Source organism: Drosophila subobscura, chromosome O (genome assembly GCF_008121235.1).
Source record: "Drosophila subobscura isolate 14011-0131.10 chromosome O, UCBerk_Dsub_1.0, whole genome shotgun sequence".
NCBI lineage: Eukaryota > Metazoa > Arthropoda > Insecta > Diptera > Drosophilidae > Drosophila > Drosophila subobscura.
In genome coordinates, this window is record NC_048533.1 from 27,382,314 (window position 1) to 27,399,782 (window position 17,469).

At 42.9% G+C, this 17,469-nt stretch overlaps 1 protein-coding gene across 9 annotated transcripts in view; it reads right to left on the minus strand.

Moving 5' to 3' along the window:
• Nucleotides 1-17,469, minus strand: part of LOC117897367 (sterile alpha motif domain-containing protein 5) — a 162,960-nt gene that overhangs the window by 120,520 nt on the left and 24,971 nt on the right. For 8 of the 9 annotated variants that reach the window (XM_034806163.1, XM_034806156.1, XM_034806159.1 and 5 more), the window contains exon 2: nt 317-1,267. In XM_034806163.1, the coding sequence (XP_034662054.1) occupies nt 317-676 (360 nt within the window). In that variant the 5' untranslated portion in view covers nt 677-1,267. Of the gene's footprint in view, nt 1-316; nt 1,268-16,619; nt 16,742-17,469 lie in introns of those variants that run through there. The other variant, XM_034806157.1, reaches the window with a different exon arrangement.

Consider the following 17,469-nt stretch of genomic DNA (forward strand, 5'->3'; position numbering starts at 1 on the left):
ATTCTGGATTGAAACTTGTGTGTGTGTGTGTGTGTGTGCGAGTGTGGAAACCAGTTCAGATACATTTAATAGATACTTCAGTGACCCCTCGGTGCGCTCTGTTCATGACAGTTTCATGGAGTTTCAAATCCGCAGAGAGTGAGAAAGAGAAGCTGCTCTTAATGGGGAAGTTATTTAAGGATATCATTTAATTCGCACAAAGCATGGACCACTGGAGCACCCTGTACCCACAGGGGGGAAGCGATGTGAAGCTACTGAAGTACAGCCCAAAGGACTTTGCATTGCCACTCATTAAATCTACAAAATAAATGCTTACCGGTGTTGAATATGGATGCGCTGTCAGACGCACTCCGTCCGTCTCCAGCTGTTCGCCCAGCACCATCTCCAGGTCGTTACTGGGCGGCGTTTCACAGAGTATCTCCATGCTGCCCGACAATGAGTTCGGATCGTTGAGCATAAAGTATACCGAGGCGGCGCCCTTCTCCCGCAGCGAGCGTATGCTCTTCAGGAGCTTGTGTCGATGGGAAGGATTCTCAACGCCGATGGCATCCAGATCGGGATCACCGACCTGTTTGCATATCTCCAGGTCATCATAGCCATTGTCGAGGAAACTTTCGGCATATTGGGCCAGGCCCAAGGCACGTAGCCATTCGCAGACAATGTTGCTAACGGCCATCGTCCTGATGATGATGATGATGATGATGATGAGGAGGCGATGATGATGATGATTCTGTTGTTGTTGCTCGTAATGGTGGAGGGGGTGGTGTTGCTGTTGTTGTTGTTGTTGTTGTGGGGCGTGTTAGCGGACGTTTAGTTGTTCTTCAGTTCACGTGTGCCGTCTGCCAATTACCGTTACAAAATGGCGTCGTGTGTGTCACGTGCTCCTTACAAGGAGGTGTTCCAACCAACCCTCTTCTGCCACACAGCTTTGCTTTGCTTTCTTTCCTTTTTTCTTTGTTGTTACTGTTTTTTTTCAGTTATTTTTCTATGGCTAAGCATGCAATTTCCTTTGCGTTACTTTAAGCATTATTTTCCTGCCTGAATTGTTTTAAATTGCTGCTGCTGCTGCTGCTGCCTGCCATCCGCACATCACGCTCCTCCTTCACCGACATCTACGATGTACACTCGTTAAAATTCAATGCTCTGCGTACACTCGTAAAAATTTAGAACGCACATTTCTAGCGGCCATCAGCGGCACTCTTCGCTGTTACGGCTGACGCTCCTCACATTTTGCTGTCTCTCCACCGCCGCATTGCTGCTGGTTGTCCTGCAAAAGATATTAGGAATAAAAGTCAGCAAATATGATTTTTCTCCATTTGATTTTCAATAATTTAGCGTCTGGGAAAATTGCATAAATTTGCAGCATATGGTTTCGCCCGCATACATCGGATCGGTTGCCAACGCCATTTACAATCGAAGATTTTCCCACCATAATCTAATCGTTGGAACCCGCTGGCTGTCTGCCTATGGTGGCCACAATTGATGACTAAGCAGCGCAACCGAGCACCGAGATTCAAATCAAACTACCAAATGCTGGAAAATTAATTAAACTCATGGAAGGGCAGAGGCAGGGGCAGGCAGCTGCGGTTTGTTCAATGCAGAAATTCCCATGCCACAATGTCTCTGGGGGAGGGAGGGAGGGACGGAGAAAATATAGTTTCTTATCAGGAGTTAAGGGCTGCCGCTTGCGGCTTGCCAAAGCGTGTAATGCGTGCCAGGCATATAGACATGCACTTTATCATATGTACCCCCAAACCCAACCACGCCCCTCCAGTTTGCTTCCGTTTCCGCTTTAGAGAATCCATGAGGCGTTAAACGCAAACTAAAAGCTTATGCACACACACACATGGTTGCCCCATGCCACTGCCTCATCATGCGCCATGTCATTTTTTCTAGTGAGGCGTGTGCCGCGCTTTTACTCATTGATAAATGATTGATTATCTATCCCAACGAGTGGGTATCCATATGAGTGCGTGGGTGTGAATGTGAATGAATGGGTGTGGTGTGTGGTGGTGTGTGGTGTGCGGTTGCTGCGGTTTTTCTTGGCTTAGCACAAAAGTTTAGTGTTTGCTTTTAGTTTATCTTTAATGGATTATTTTAGTGGTGGCTACGAGCCGTCAACGAGCAGCAAAAGAACACCACAGAGTGCCACAAAATAACAAAAACGAAGCTCAACCCATGGAATATCCAGCTAAGAAGGCAAGGAAATTGTTGATGATGTTATTCTCGGCAACAGCTTTTGCTCTTAGACAATTCTGTAGCAAGCTTTTGCTTGATTTGATGAATCCTAATATACCCTTTCCTTTGAGTGTCATAATCGTTCCCATAATCCGCTCAAGGCCCAACCCAATCGTTACCCTCCTCCCCCACACCACACACCTTCTGTGAAGAGGACACCAATATCATATAATTTATGTGTTTTGCCGCCGTCAGTCTTCACCACGCTCCCCGCTCCCCGCTCCACTCCCCACCCCAACCCATGTGGCTAAGCTGATTTCTTGTTTTCTTTTCTCTTCTATCTGTCTCTTCGGCTGTCTGCTGCCCGTTGTCTGGGATGGCAGCTGTTTTGTTTCCATTTTCATTTTCATTGGCATTGAATAGATCAATCATGGATGGGCTTTTCGATGGGTATGGTGTACGGCATATGGGGTGCCGGCCTCTCGCACAAATAGCCCCCAATGATGACCAATTATTCACCAATAAAACTGTCGGCCAAATGTCATGAATTGAACTTTTACTGGCTCTTACGCGGCAATTCGAAATTCAATCTCAAATTGCTGGGAAAGTGAATTTCGAAAGCTCGAGGAATCAATTAAGGAACGGCGAATAGATAGATATGCTTATACATATGTACATATGTACATACAATGTGTGTACATATCGTTCCACTAGGACGCACAATGAAGTGACGTTGACTGTGTTAACGCATTTCCGGTCAGAGAACGAACACAATTGATTTGATGCAAAACTGTTAATTATAAAGATAAATCGATCATTATCGATGGCTTTTAGTAGTTTTTAAAAGAAATTGATCGCTGTCTGTGATCATTTATAGCTTTTATCGATTGTATCTAAGATTTATCTGATTTTATGTCTTTTTCGGTTTTATCTATAATTTATCCATAAATAATTTTTTAACTGCCCACAAAGTAGTTTTCCAAATAAATGTGGCTCTCTAACTTCCCAATTTCTTTATTTTTCAATCCTCGAAGAGCTCTAAAATATAGTTCCCAAATTTTATGACCTATTTGTAAGTTTCTCATATGTCATCAACTTCAATAAATACAAAAACTTGCCCAATAAATCCGTCAAAACCATTTTACATTTTTATAACCAACTTAAATGCCAGCAATAAACGCTGCTGCTGCTGCTGCTGCTCCTACTGTCACGACTCCCTCCTAGCCCCTCGCTATATACTCCCCTCCTCTACCTAGTATGCCTCCTCTTCTATGGCCAAACCCTTTCACTTCCCGACCCATTGGCGCTGTGCATTTTTTTGGGGTCAAAGTTTGTCAGGGGGCTTGATTTGTTTTGCTTTTGTTTTGGGTTTTTCGTTTTCGTTTCTGTTTCTGTTTAATTTTTGTATCTTCCGCCCACGCAGGGCACACAGCGGGGCACACAATTTAATGCAACATCATCGAGAGCGACAGACGGCAACGGCAGAGGCAACAGCAACAAAAACACCGAATGGACTTGTTGCCGCTCGATGCAGCAGTTGTTGGCTTCAATCAGAGACAAACACACACAAATTGATATTGTGGGGGCGTTGTCGTAACGCATTTTATATAAAGATTTTTTCTCGAATTTAAATACCCAGGAAGTTGTAGATGGATCCTCAAGGTATATTGATTACTGGCTCAACATCCAGGCAGCACAGTACCAACATTTCCGGGGTATCATGGGTAAAAATATACAGAAAATCGAAGTCAATCCCTAAGAACTGCAATTTGCCATAACTTTGACTCCACTTTAAATCGAAATAATGGGTATCATCTAGTCGTCCAACCTCTCACTTCTCCTCGTTTCCCTTTGGGGGTTTCCTTCTCTTTTATATGGTTGGTTGGGGGCTCTTTTTGTTTTGGGCAAGTTTAATTTGTTGGATGGCCCGCCGTTTGTTTTAAACGCTGTCATTTTCAATCGATCGAGAGCCTTGTCTCCGCCCGCGGATCGTGCTTGACTCTTGGCCTCTGGGCCCCAAAGCGCAACAATTGTGAGAGGTGTTGCCTGGCAAATCACATCGCGACTCAATAAGCGACACAGGCAAATTACTCGTACAATTGGCCACAAGCCTCCACCCCCCGCCGCCCGTCACCCATCCAAATGCTGCAGCAACAGCAATTGCAACACGTCGCCAACAGCTGTGTCGCGGCGGCTGTCTGGCCATTTATTTATCTTACATCGCGAACTGTCACTCCGTCCTCCTGTCTGTCCCCCTCTCTTTTTTTGGGGACACGCGGCGTATGCGCAAATGCCATTTAATTAAAAATTATTTGCACATTGAGCGAACAATTTTTCGTTGATTTCATTTATCATTTTCATTTTTTATTTGGCGTGCAGGTGCGCGCCTCGACGGAAACGACACCAAACGACACATACAAAATGTTCACACGCTCTCTAGATGTGACTCTCAGACTCCCAGACTCTGCCTCTGCCTCAGATTATGCTTTGGAGTTGCCTCCGAGTTGATGGTAATTAAGATGACAGCCCAGTCGTCTCTCTGGGGCAGGTCTACGCACACATCTAATTATAATCATTAGCCAAACAAACAGGGAAATAAATATTCTTTTTGCATGGCCCCAGAGACCAGAAATAAAATAGGAAAAAGAGAACCACTTCACAGAGATCACAAGAGCGAATACTCTTCAAAGTTTACCAATCACTTAACCAGCTTATAGATCACATTTTTTTCAAATATAGAAGTTTGGTTGCCGCTCAATACATTTCTTGTTGCAGACTGCAGAACAAAGAAACAGAAACAAAAATGTTTTTATGGCCAACGGAAATGATTCCTTGTTGCGAAAAATTATGGTAGGTCTCCCCTCCCTTGGCAGGGCATTAAAAGCGAAACCAAATAAATGGCAACTCTGATGAAGATGGAAACCCGCAGCGGCATGGGCGTCTTCATTAATGATAGGAAGTAGGGCGGAGACAAACAAAGCGAGAAAAGGGCGAAACAGGGGGAAACGGAGAGAAAAAACCGTCAAAATCCATTTGACAACATAAAATTGTTGTTTCAAGACCAACTGCCAAACGAAGGCGAAGTCGAAGCCCAAGCCGAAGCCGAAGTCAAAGCCGCTGGAGTCGCCACCGTGGGGCATTAATGCCAATGGCTAATTAACTTGTTGTTGAGCTCGTAAAATAGTTTGGTCGCTCATCAAGATAATAAAGGCCGGGCCGGGGCCAATTCACCGACGGAACCAAAGTTTTTGGTCTTTAATTGAGCACCGAAAAAATATATAAAATACAATAAAATTGTTGACTTTTGGCCGCTCTGGTGGCGTCAGCTGCAAGAATGACCTGCACGCCGGCCAGCTACTGTCAACAGAGCAAACCTGAAAAAGGAAACTGAAGAGCAACGAACAGCACAAAGATATAGATACAGATACACCAAGAGAGAGCGAGGGAGAGGGAGAGGGAGAGAGAGAGACACATTACTGCAGTCACTTTTGGTAATTAGATTTTCAAGTCGAGATAATGAAGTGGACATTAAAATTTTACAACCTCCAAGGAACACAGAACACACCCGGAGGCATGCAGCACCTCTCGAAACCGAAAGCCGGTGAACGAACGAGCGCATTCAATAAATTAATTACGAATTTCCAACCTTAAATGTCAAGCTAGAACCTAGCCCCTTTTTCCAGGTGGCGGGGGCAATCAGCCACACCCAACAATAAATATTGGAAACCATTCACACACATGTCTCTCGCTCTCTGTGCTCTCCGTAATATATAGTATGCATGGCTCTAATTAAACCACAATTGTTGTGTAAACTTTAAGGAATTGATTGCCCAGACACGGAGCACCCCAATAACAGGTCTGTCCACTGCCACATGCATACGGCATAAATGCACATGTGTGTGTGTGTGTGTGTGTACATGCAACACAGCGCAGCGGCAGCAGCAGCTACAAAATCTGTTGCCAAGTTGGTCAGCAATTAACAGGCAATTGACTCGGAAAGTGGCCAGGCCTCCACTCTGGAAATTGTATTAGGACACGGACACGGACACGGACACACTCTACACACGGCACATGAATATTGAAAGTTATTGCAATTCCATATTTATTGTCTGGGAAGGATGCAACTATGTAAATCTTTTTCTCCCTCTCTGATTCGTTTGTGGGAATGGAGGCGAGGTGTGTAAACTAATAAGGAAAATTGAGGCAATGATATGCAAGCGAATTATATTTTTCGACATTGAGTTCTTGCATTTCGCTCGCTCTCAAAGTCATTATATTTATGATCCCTCAGGGGCTTTCTCATAAGCAAATTTATAAGCCCAGCAACTCAACCACAACATATCGGCACAGCGCCAAAAATTGTTGAAGTTGAATCGAATGTTGTTTGCGGGGATACTAAGCAGGTTTAATAAAGTTTTCTATTGCGCCATTCCTATTTTTCTTTGCATGATTAACCAATTAAAGAGAAATAGGTTTACATCACAGAAGAATCAAATTGATTACTAAACCAAATGAAGTTCTATGTAGAAACGGGCAGCCTTTTCCTTATTGCTTTTTTGCCCCAAATTAGATTCAATTGAAATCAAATCAAATCCGCAGACCAGAGTGATGTCATCTCTCGATCGTGCTCTACTTTGCACAAGTCCCGCAATTTCTTATCTGTCCTAACATCTACGCAGTTGCTCTCTCAGCAATTTTTTACAATGCAATTCCAACAACAATGCGCACCCACATCTCCATGCTTCTGTCTCTCTCTCGCACACAGAATGGAACTCGACTTAGCGCAGTTTCTGTCTTTATGTCAAGCTTCTCTTCTTTTTGCCCGTGTGCTCTTTACTCTACAAATGTTGTGCTGCTAATCATTTCCATATCTAACAAGAATGTTCCCAAAGCCCAACCCATAAAAATGTTGTAATAAAGCAACAGAGCGAGCGACAGACCCACACAGATTGGGAATACTTCACGCTGGGCCTCCAAAAAAGCTGAATGACCTTTTGGCATTTTGCATTTGTTGTTTTTTTAACCCATGCACATGATTCAGGCGGTCGAGAGAGAAGGCGAATGCCCCCAAGGCGATCCGCAGTATAAATAAATTTATATCATTTTTATTTTTTGCACTTTTTCCTTTTAAACTCTACGGGTGGTCCATCAACTGGTGGGGGGAGGCATAGGGAGCGGGAGACAGAGCGGAGATGTATGAGGGCAGCGCAGGTGGCGTCCAAAATAAAACGTTAGCTTAATGCTTTTAATGTTGGATAATTTAGCATTTGTTGCCATCATTTATAATTCAAACAAACATCAGCGCCGTCCGTCCAGTCGTCTATCCGTTCCGCTATAAATCATCATCATTATGTTTAACCCATTCAAAATGGTAAATGGTAAATGCTTAACCCTCATAATCAACATTTTTGGCAGCAAACAAAAGACGCGTCTGCATACACTTATTGATTTCGGTTTGAACAAAAAAATAAGAAGAAAAGAAATTCATTATATAATATAATGGCAAGCGGGTGGAAGCAAGACGCAGAGTAAGGGTGGGGGAACTAAGGCTAGGGGTTTTTGGGGGTGGGTAAAATGCAATAAATTCCCATTAAGCTGCTCACATAAAACGCCTGATTGCATCCCAAGCTGCAGCAGAAAGCTGAAGCTGATGCGCGCTGAAGCCAACATCCTGTTGACAGTCGTCGTGGCAGCAATCGGCGGCAAAAGTAGCGGCGGCATCTGCAGCAGCAGCTATCAATATTAAAAGCGCTTATTTGACAGAAATATGACAAATGCCTGACAGCCAAGGGCGTGGCAGAGACACACACACAACACACACACAGGCGGACAGGTTGCATGCACACCCAAGAAGTGCCAAGTCATTAGTAACGCAAAAAGTGGCAGGCGAGAGACAGAGGACTCGCAGCAAGTGTCAGAAATGCTTTTTGGATTAGTCGATGCGAAATTCGTGGTGTATTGAATTGCTTTTGGGCAGCGGGCAACAGCAGGAGGCAAGTGTGAAATATCCCTGAAGCGGATGCTGCTGGTCCCTGGTCCTGGTCTCATGCTGCCTTGACACGTGCAACACTCACGCAATGGTCTTCCAGTAAATTGTATCTATTCCTCTGGAAGTGAACATCAGGAATGCATTCAACTGTCAAAAGCTGTAGGAAATCAATGAAGCGAAGCAAAACCTAAAAAAAAACTTCTTTTTACAAATGGAAGTGGACACATTAGATGGGGATTTCGATCGCTAGACATGAGACGCAGTTGATGGTAAAAATCCACATTCCCTTCGCTGTTGCCCTCTCGTAATTGTTGCGTTTTATCTTTATTTTTATTACAAACTTAAATGTAAAAATTATATTTCAATACGTTTCCTATCATTCCGATCTTGTTATTTCCGTTGTGCCCTTTATCTGTTATCAGTTTTATTTATATTTAACATTTCTTTTTTTTAATATTTCGCATTATTGCATGCAATATTTTTAAATGCTCGTAAAGAATCAGCGGGGTGACAATTTTATAAATATTTTTATGGCGTTTCATAAAATTGTATATGCCGTGCACTGGCTTCCACTACCAACCGCTCCCAGTCCCAGTTCTCTCCCACAGTATCCCTCTTCAATTTGTCGTCGCTGCAGTTTATGAATTCCCATTTCCCTTTCCCTGTGTTCCTCCCTTTTCTTTCTGTAATTTTTGCCATTTTTTTGCGTATTTCAACGCTCTCATTGTCCAATGCCAGTGACAGAGACAGAGGCACAGACAGACAGACATACAGACAGATAGTTGTTGGGGCATGCAACAGCGCTGTCATCGGTTGCAACAATTACTTAAATGCAGCCATAATTTGTGATGTAGGCTGTCGGGCAGGCAGCCAGCCAGCCAGCCAGCCTGGGCAATTTACTCGTCCACTCGTCTGCATATTTTTCACAATTTTATTATTATTACAATGAATTTTCAACTATAATTATTATGATTATTATTTTGATGTCGAGTGCCACACAGTTGATAAGGCAGCCTTTAAATTGTCCCTTCAAAATCAGATATGGATCCAGGGCAACCTCAATGAATCAATGAGAGATGTTTTAAGGAAGTAGTTTAATTAAAACTTGGCCCTAATAATGACATGATTTTCATTATTTTTGTAGGTATATTAAATTTATAGATGCCACAAGTTTTTACACACAGATCAAGAATTCGGGTACTTATAGTCTCGGACTAATAGAGATGCTCCCCAGAAAAAATGAAACCTGGCTGCATAATAATTAAAATATATTTTCCTGTCACATTTCTCTCCTACCCCAAATATTCCCAGCTTTCAATTACATTTTGAAATACATTTTATGAAATATTCAAATTTGATTGCATTAATTGAGCTTCAATTACAAAAAACCAAAAAAGTCATCGAAAAACGCTGGCCATAAATATTAATTTGGTATTCAATTTTCATTGATTAATTTCCAATTTAGCATTTCTGTCGCAGCCTGTCACACAGTGTCTTCCTTTCCTTTTTCCACATATTTTTTATGGTTTTTTTTTGTGATTTGTAACCGCGAAGAAGTCCCATAAATCACAACAAAATCACACAAAAAATTTAATGGGTCGGCAGGCAAATAAACTTCGACTTCCTTTAACCCCCTCGAGGGCCACCCTCTCTCTCTCTCTCTCTCTCTCACTCTTTGCCATTTTGTTTCTTTGATTGAACCGAAGAGAGTCTCGAACAATGGCAATTAGCTCATAAAAATGAAAATACCCACATTTACGATGGTTCTTCCATCCATCCATCCAGCCATCCATCAGACAAATTAATTGAAATTCAAAGTCTGGGGCCTTTGGGGGGTTTTATGAGAATTGGTTTTTCTGTTTAATTTGACTTCGTTCGGATTGGATCGTCATCTACATCATCATCATCTTCTTGTGGGCTTGCTGCTGCTGCTGCTGCGGATGCTGCTGCGGCTGCGGCTGCTGCTGGTGTGTTTCCAATGAATAATAAAGTAGATTGAAGCCAATCCACGGACCAATCCGTATCCAGACCGACTTGTGCTGCCGCTGCTGCTTCAGATATAAATCAATTCCCGAGAAGCGACAAAAATTTACATTCCGATTTGCCAGCCAGCCAGCCAGCCCACAGGGGGAACTGCAATACGATCCAATCCCATACGATCTGTGGGCGCAGGCTCTGGGGGCTCTGGTGGCTCAGTCTTCGGGGCTTCAGGGCTCCATCTCTTATTGAGATTTCATCGCCTGTTTTTGTGTGTCAAAGGCGCATGCGTTGCCTTGTCCCCGAAGTGAATTTATGGGTACGGTAAACACAAACGGGGCATTGTATCAATAATAATAATAATAAAGCGAGAGAGAAAAGGCAGCCAAATAAATCGTTATCGTTGAAAAATCGTGCCCTCTCGCCCAAGAGCATTACAATTCGTAAGCGTTTAAATGTCTTTAAGTGGGCCTTGATTAATGACTCTCCAAAGAGTCGATGGATACTATGTTGATCGTCTCTGGGCACACGCACTGCGGGAGCTTGCTTCATCCCAAAAAGCAAAAATAAAAGCAGAAAAAAAAGCTCCACAACATCACCAGGGGTTTGCTGCTCCACACGGTCTCCGATAGGCGTGACTATGATAACATGGCCAAACAAAAGGCCTTTCAATTGGCCTTGACTAAGGGTTTTATCTTTTTCATCTGCGGGGATCATGATCGCAGCAATTTGTTTAACAAACTTTCATATCTATGGGGCCCTCAGCCCTCAGCAATTAAAGCGGTCAATCTAATCGGAATACTCAAATAGATCATTTAGAGGCTTTGTGTTTATGCTATTCCAATTTGAGATGCAAACAAGTTGGGGTTTTTGGCCAAAATTTACATACATACATGTGTGGATCATTAACAAAGTTTGATTAAAGATACAGAAAAAACTTTAATGGATTATATGAGTATACGAGTGGTTTCTTAAGTGGGATTAATCAACAGTTTAATCATACTTAGAAGTACATAAAATACCCTTAGATCCATAATATAATCAGCAATGATGATCATATTTTAAATGTGAAAACTTCAACTCAGATTCATGTCTAAAGACCGCTCTTGTATATGCGGGTCTAAACTGTGATCTATCATCCTCATATTCAACTCTTTTCACAGCTTTATCAACACAAAATCTATGCTCTTTCCATGTTTGATATTTCCATCTTTGATCAGCATCAAATCTTCACATAGACACCTTTGGAAATGTCTCTTTTTTTCAACAATCCTGTCAAATAAGTGTCAATCCAAATCATCATTATCGCCATCGCGTAGCCAAAAACTAGCTCGAATTTCACATCAAAACACACACATTGAAAACCTCAAAAACACACACAAAATAGAATTGAAATTTCATCATTTTGATTAGCCCTGTGTGTGTCGTCTAGAATGCCCAGACAGATGCCACATAAAACCCCAACCTAAACCATTAATGAAACACTGAATTTTCCAATTGAATGCAGCGGCGAGCGGCGGCACACGATCAGATAAAAAATACATTTTTTTGAGACAGAGAGAATGTCAATGTCAAAATTGTGGCGCTGGCCTTCAGGCCAGAGACCAGCCTGGCTGATGATCTCTTGCCAAGCTTAAGGATTCCGTTCCGTTCAGGTATAAAACAGAAGAAGAAAAAAGATACCCACGCGAGCGACCCTTCGGCCAGGGTTCGTTCTACTGTAAGACGATCCACTCTACGAAATTTCAGTTGAAATGAAAAATTGAAAAGGAAAGTGTAGGAAGAGCAGAGCACAGAGGTAGGAGAGGAGCTCTCGGCTTGCTCGCTCGAGTTGTCATTTGACAACGTCGCACAATTACACAACTAAAATGAACAATATTAAACGAAATTATACTCTGGAAATGCGCTTGAAAGAGACAGATACAGAAACAGACACAGAGACAAAGACGGAGACAGAGAAAAGAGAGACACAACAAAGGCCCTGCCTGGCGGCGGCATAAAACAAAAGGAGGACTCCGTACCCAAAAGGCAGACAGACAGAGACCAAGTCCAAGACCGATACCCAGGGGCAGGCAGCAGCTGCTGCTGCTCGCCTCGAGGCGAGTTTTGGTATATCATTTTTCATGACAGTCGCGTACATACATCCATGTACGTCCATATGTATTGCACAGTTGATATATCCTGTTGTTTGACAGTTGCAGACAGCACTTGAAAATGCAATTGCAGAAGGACTAATTATGCCACTAATTTAGTTGTAGCCTCGAAACCCTTTCCCTCAAGCCTCGAATCATAATTTACTGCAGCCACCCAAAAGAAATGAACCCCCGCCGAAAACAGAATGCAGACACACACACAAATCATTCATTCATATTTCTGCAGAGTTGAAGTTGAAGTTCATAAACGACTTCATCATTTTACGATTATTTCTAGCAATTTCAATGCAGTGGGCTCCCCTCTTCGGTGCAGCCAGCCTTCAATGGAACCCTTGGAAAATGTGTCGAAAATTTACGATGCCTGTGACACAGTTAACTCATGCTCTCGACACCGAAAACATATATCAAATGTGTGGCACGACTTGGAATGCCATCCACGGACCACGGACCACAGACTACGGAGACAGAGGGTTTACCTGCTTTAACCAGAATTCAGAGCCAGAGGCAGAGCCCAGAGCCAGGGCCCACAGCCACAGCCACAGCACAGACCCAAACAATAACGTGAAATATGTGCGGCGTTTTGCAATTCATACGCAAAAATGGATGAGGGAGCAACATCAGCGACAAGAAGGACGACCACGACGACGACTACGACGATGGCGGCCCATTTGAATCGTTCGACCTGCCAATGGTTCTACAGTAGCCACCACCACATCACTCCGCACTCAGCTCTCCACTCTCCACTCTCCGCACCACTCTGCCATCAACAGACGCAGGGCACAACCGCATATGCAACGCGGAGAGTGGGATACAATAACACATTGTCTGAGGCAAAAATGGGGCGCAAAAAAAAAGTGTGCGACATTGGCAAGTGGCAGGTCAGAGAGCGGTACAAACTACAGTGCGTGACAAAAAACTAAAGCCATCAATATGGGAATTCGGAGCATTTTCTTTAGAATTTAGCAAGGGAACTGGCAGACCTGTCAGAGAAACTATGAAATCTTTAATAAGAAAAAGCAAAAGAAATTAATTATTATCCATTCATTACAAAATTAGGAAAATAATTGGATACTGGCTAGATACAAGAAACACAAACAATTGGGATGGTAAAAAGTAGATAAAAAGCGGCAAACGTCAAAGAATTATATTCCAATGGTTGGTTGTCATTTTCCCTTGCCATTTCCCATAATTTATGAAAGATTTTCACGCAGAATCAAAGTTCCAAAAGGGCTCCACAATTCGGTACTATAATTCTGAAACTTTATCCTCTAGCCTATGTCCATGAGACACACTGTAATACCCCCAAAAAACACAACCCATCTACAATTGCGACCAAATGACTGGACTGGACTGGACTGTTGGCTTGCATTTAATCTTCCAATTGAGTGCGTACCATGGTACCAGCCCACTGTGGGCTGACATTGTAGATAAACGGCCAGGAGGTGGTATCCCTCTGAATGTCCTTTGCCACATACACATTCCCACTCTGCTGCAGAAACACACATTCTGGCTGCATTGTCAACATTTTTGCTTTTAAAAAACAATTAATCTTTATTAGTCGATGACTCAAAAGCCAATTAAAAGTGCTCGCGCACAAACGTCTGCCTCAATCACGCCCCTCCCCCTCCCTCCTACCAACCATTTTCCCTGAATAATTAATCATTTTATTTTTATTTTCTTTCACTTTTGTGTTACGGGGCATTGTGCGAGTGCGAGTGCGACTGAAAATCCCCAAATACAAGGCACGTAAAAAAACGTAAAAAACGGAATTGTGCAATATCCGTAAAATGCGCAAAACTTGCCATCAATATGCTACGCTCGGATACGTCCATCAAAAATTCACTGAAGCGTAGATCCTTTCCCGTTCCCTTGGCTGTTGGCTAAAGGATTCGTTACGGATTTATTGGCAGGACCCCTGCCGCCTGACTTTTTGTTGCTGGTTTCCTTTTTTACCATAGGAGACGAGCCTCGTGCTGTAAATTGACTTTTTGTGCCATAGAAATTTCGGGGGGGTTTTATTTTCCTAGAGGTATTATTATTTTTGAAAGCAAACACAGAAAAAAGTTTGCGCCAAAATATAAATTAAAGAAAGGAACTCGGATTCAGGGTCAAAATTAATCCTTTGGACAAATCAAAAGGCCTAAAATGGACTTTACGCACCAAAGACACTTGAAAGGCATTAACCCCCCGTGAAAGAAATAAATTCTGAACCGAAACATCCCTTGGCAAAAGGCCAAAATAATATTTTCGAGGGGTGCGTGCAAATAAAGACAATGCATGGAAAATCGCTCTGTTTCTCTCTCTCCCTGGCAATCCCTAAATGATGTTAAACAGAAAATAAATGAACTCCAATGGAGGGGTGACGACGACGACTACGATGATTATAGTGGTGTAAAGGATTTGTGCGACAAGTATTGATGATCGACCAGATGGACGATGGACTGAAGGATTTGTGGAATCCGAGGAACACGCACGATCCATGGACATTTGGAAAAATCAAATCACATTCGGGGGTAGCAAAATAATTTCGTTATTTTTCGGTGGTGGTTTCACGAACTTGCGACTTTTGCCCCCATAAACAAATGTTTAGTGGCATTGTTGGGTTTCTTGTTTATTTATAGATTTTCCTGGGGTTAGAAAATTAGCAGCACCGAAAACACAACAGAAATCAAACAATATTTACACAAATACTTTAGTTTGGAATGGAAATATTATTGTCAACACTTTGCTGCAATCAAAGGGGGACATATCCGGGGGGATTATGGGACACTGTTGATTTAGGTTAAGGGACATTTTTTTCATCTCTGAAAAAGGCTCGTTAATTGCATTTCGACAGAGAGACAGCGAAGATATTGAGAGCGTACGAGCGTAACGTTATAAAGCACTCAACAGAAATTTAAATAAAGCTCAAACCGAATAAAAACATTGTGTACAAAATACAGAGAGAAGGGAGAATTGGGTCAGCAGCTTTTGACATGTGTAAAAAGTGTTGTTGCAACTATTGTACAACATGTGGCAGTCGAGTCAGGGTCTGGAGTCTAGGAACTGTTGTAAAAAATGTTTTTAAAAACCAAAACATGGCCAGGAACAGAACAGAACAGAACCAAAACGAACGGAGAACGGAGAACGGAGAGCACACCATGCCATCGGACATTGGTCAAAGGCTGTGGCAAAAAGCCGGCAAAAGTAGAAAGGAAAAACGCAACACAAATAAAAGAGCCCCCCAAAAGCAACGCCAAGTGCAGCAGCAGCAACCATGCCACAAGACAATGCAACAGCCGCAAAAGACACACAAACAGACAGACAGACGGAGAGACAGGCCCGAACCAGTTGGCCCGAATGGGAGGAAACCAGAGGCAGGCGCAGGCTCAGGGGCAGAGGCAGGAACCAAAGAGGAGCTTCTACTTCTTGGTCTGATTCGCCTTCTGGTCCATTTGGTTTTGGGTCGTGCCTTGGCCATGTTTTTCGATTCATATTTTCGACAGTGGAGTTTTTCCATTTCACGGTTCCTTGTTCCTTCTTTTCGTTGCGTGGTTTTAGATCTACTCTATGGGAGAGAGTCAACCGAATTTAGGAAAGAGTTGGCAAATGAATTTTAATAGCATCTGTTTTCCGTAGCACCCCGTAAAAATACTTTCTTCACACTCCTTGACTACAATTCTCTGCACAAATATTCCATAAATCGCTGCCTTTTTGCATTCCTTCAACTGTCAAAAAGAAGTGAAAGTGTATGCCCTTAATCGACTCTCATCTAAAATGCTTTCTGCTGCATTTTCCAGCGGGGCAGAGGACGCAGCTCAAAACCAAAGTTTGTTCAACTATTTTTTCCCGGGCATGTTTATATTTGCTGCAAGCATTACTTTTTTACTCCATTTTACTCCTATTTTCCTGTGGCACACAAACAAAAACCAGTTGCATGAAAACAACAACAAAAGTAATGTGAAAATATAAACCAAATAGTGGAATTTTTCTGCACTATTACAGTGAAAAGTGCATTGAGGCATGCAGGCAGCATGGAAGGGTTGAGCCGCGTGGCAGAAGGGTTAGGGGTTGGAGGGATGCTGATGATGGCCGCCATTTGGAGTTGTCCCAAAAAAAAAGAGTGCATAATAAATAGAGCACTCCCCTCTCTTGCCACACAATCATCTCAACAACTATATTTATTTTTTTCACTCAGCAAAAATTGTGTCAAAATCGGATGTTGCCCCGAGGGGCAGCAGGTTGAAGCAACTTTAAAATGTACACAAAAGGCTGTGCCGTGGCCTCAACGTAACCGGCAGTAACAAAATTTATGGATCTGGCCGTGTAATTTTCTAACGTACCTGCCAATTTAACGGTAAAGTGTAAATTTCATTTAATTTGACGGCCAGGCCACAGATTGAAACCTCCGGGGGCAGCGGTTAATAAAGTTGCACCACCAACAGCAGCATCATCCACAGTAGTGGCTGTGCCCGTGCCCGTGCCCGTGCCAGTGGCAGGGGCAACAAAACTAATTAGTCCACACAGAGGATGAGTGAGGAGGCAGCTCAGTAGAGCAACAAACTTACCTAAAAAGAGACGAAAGAAGAAAAAGATGATTTAATAAGCAATTAAATTATTCGAAATAATGTAAGCCAAAGGGGACACGAGCTGGCGAAGGAGGAGGGCCACAGAAATTGCACATAAAATTGCAATTTTCCAGCAAATTCATAGCAACAACAAATTACACAAAATCAGGCCGCTGGCGAAAAGGGAGATGGTGAAAAAAGTGATAGAAAGAGAGGAGATAAGACGCTAAGACACAGTGCGTTACGAAAGTCTATGACTTTACTTGATTTTTATGGCATATACACTCTCGCAACGCACTGTACTGTGAGTGAGGAAAAGTGGTAGAAAGATGGAGAGTCGGAGAGAGAGAGAGAACATCTGGCAACTGTCCCAGCTCATCGTCATGCTGCGATAGCTCATAATGATCATCATCGTCATCAGCCTGCGATAGCAAGAACTCAAGTGGCAGCCACTACAGATTCCAGCCTCAGTTTCAGCTTCAGCTTCAGCTTCAATCTTCCAGCGACAGCAGGGCCAGCCGACAGGAGTCCAACTAATGCCATCAAGGCCCTGATGCATACAGTGATTAGACTGGACGTTGTGCCCCAACTGGAGGCTGTCTCTTCATTATACCCTTTGCCAGAA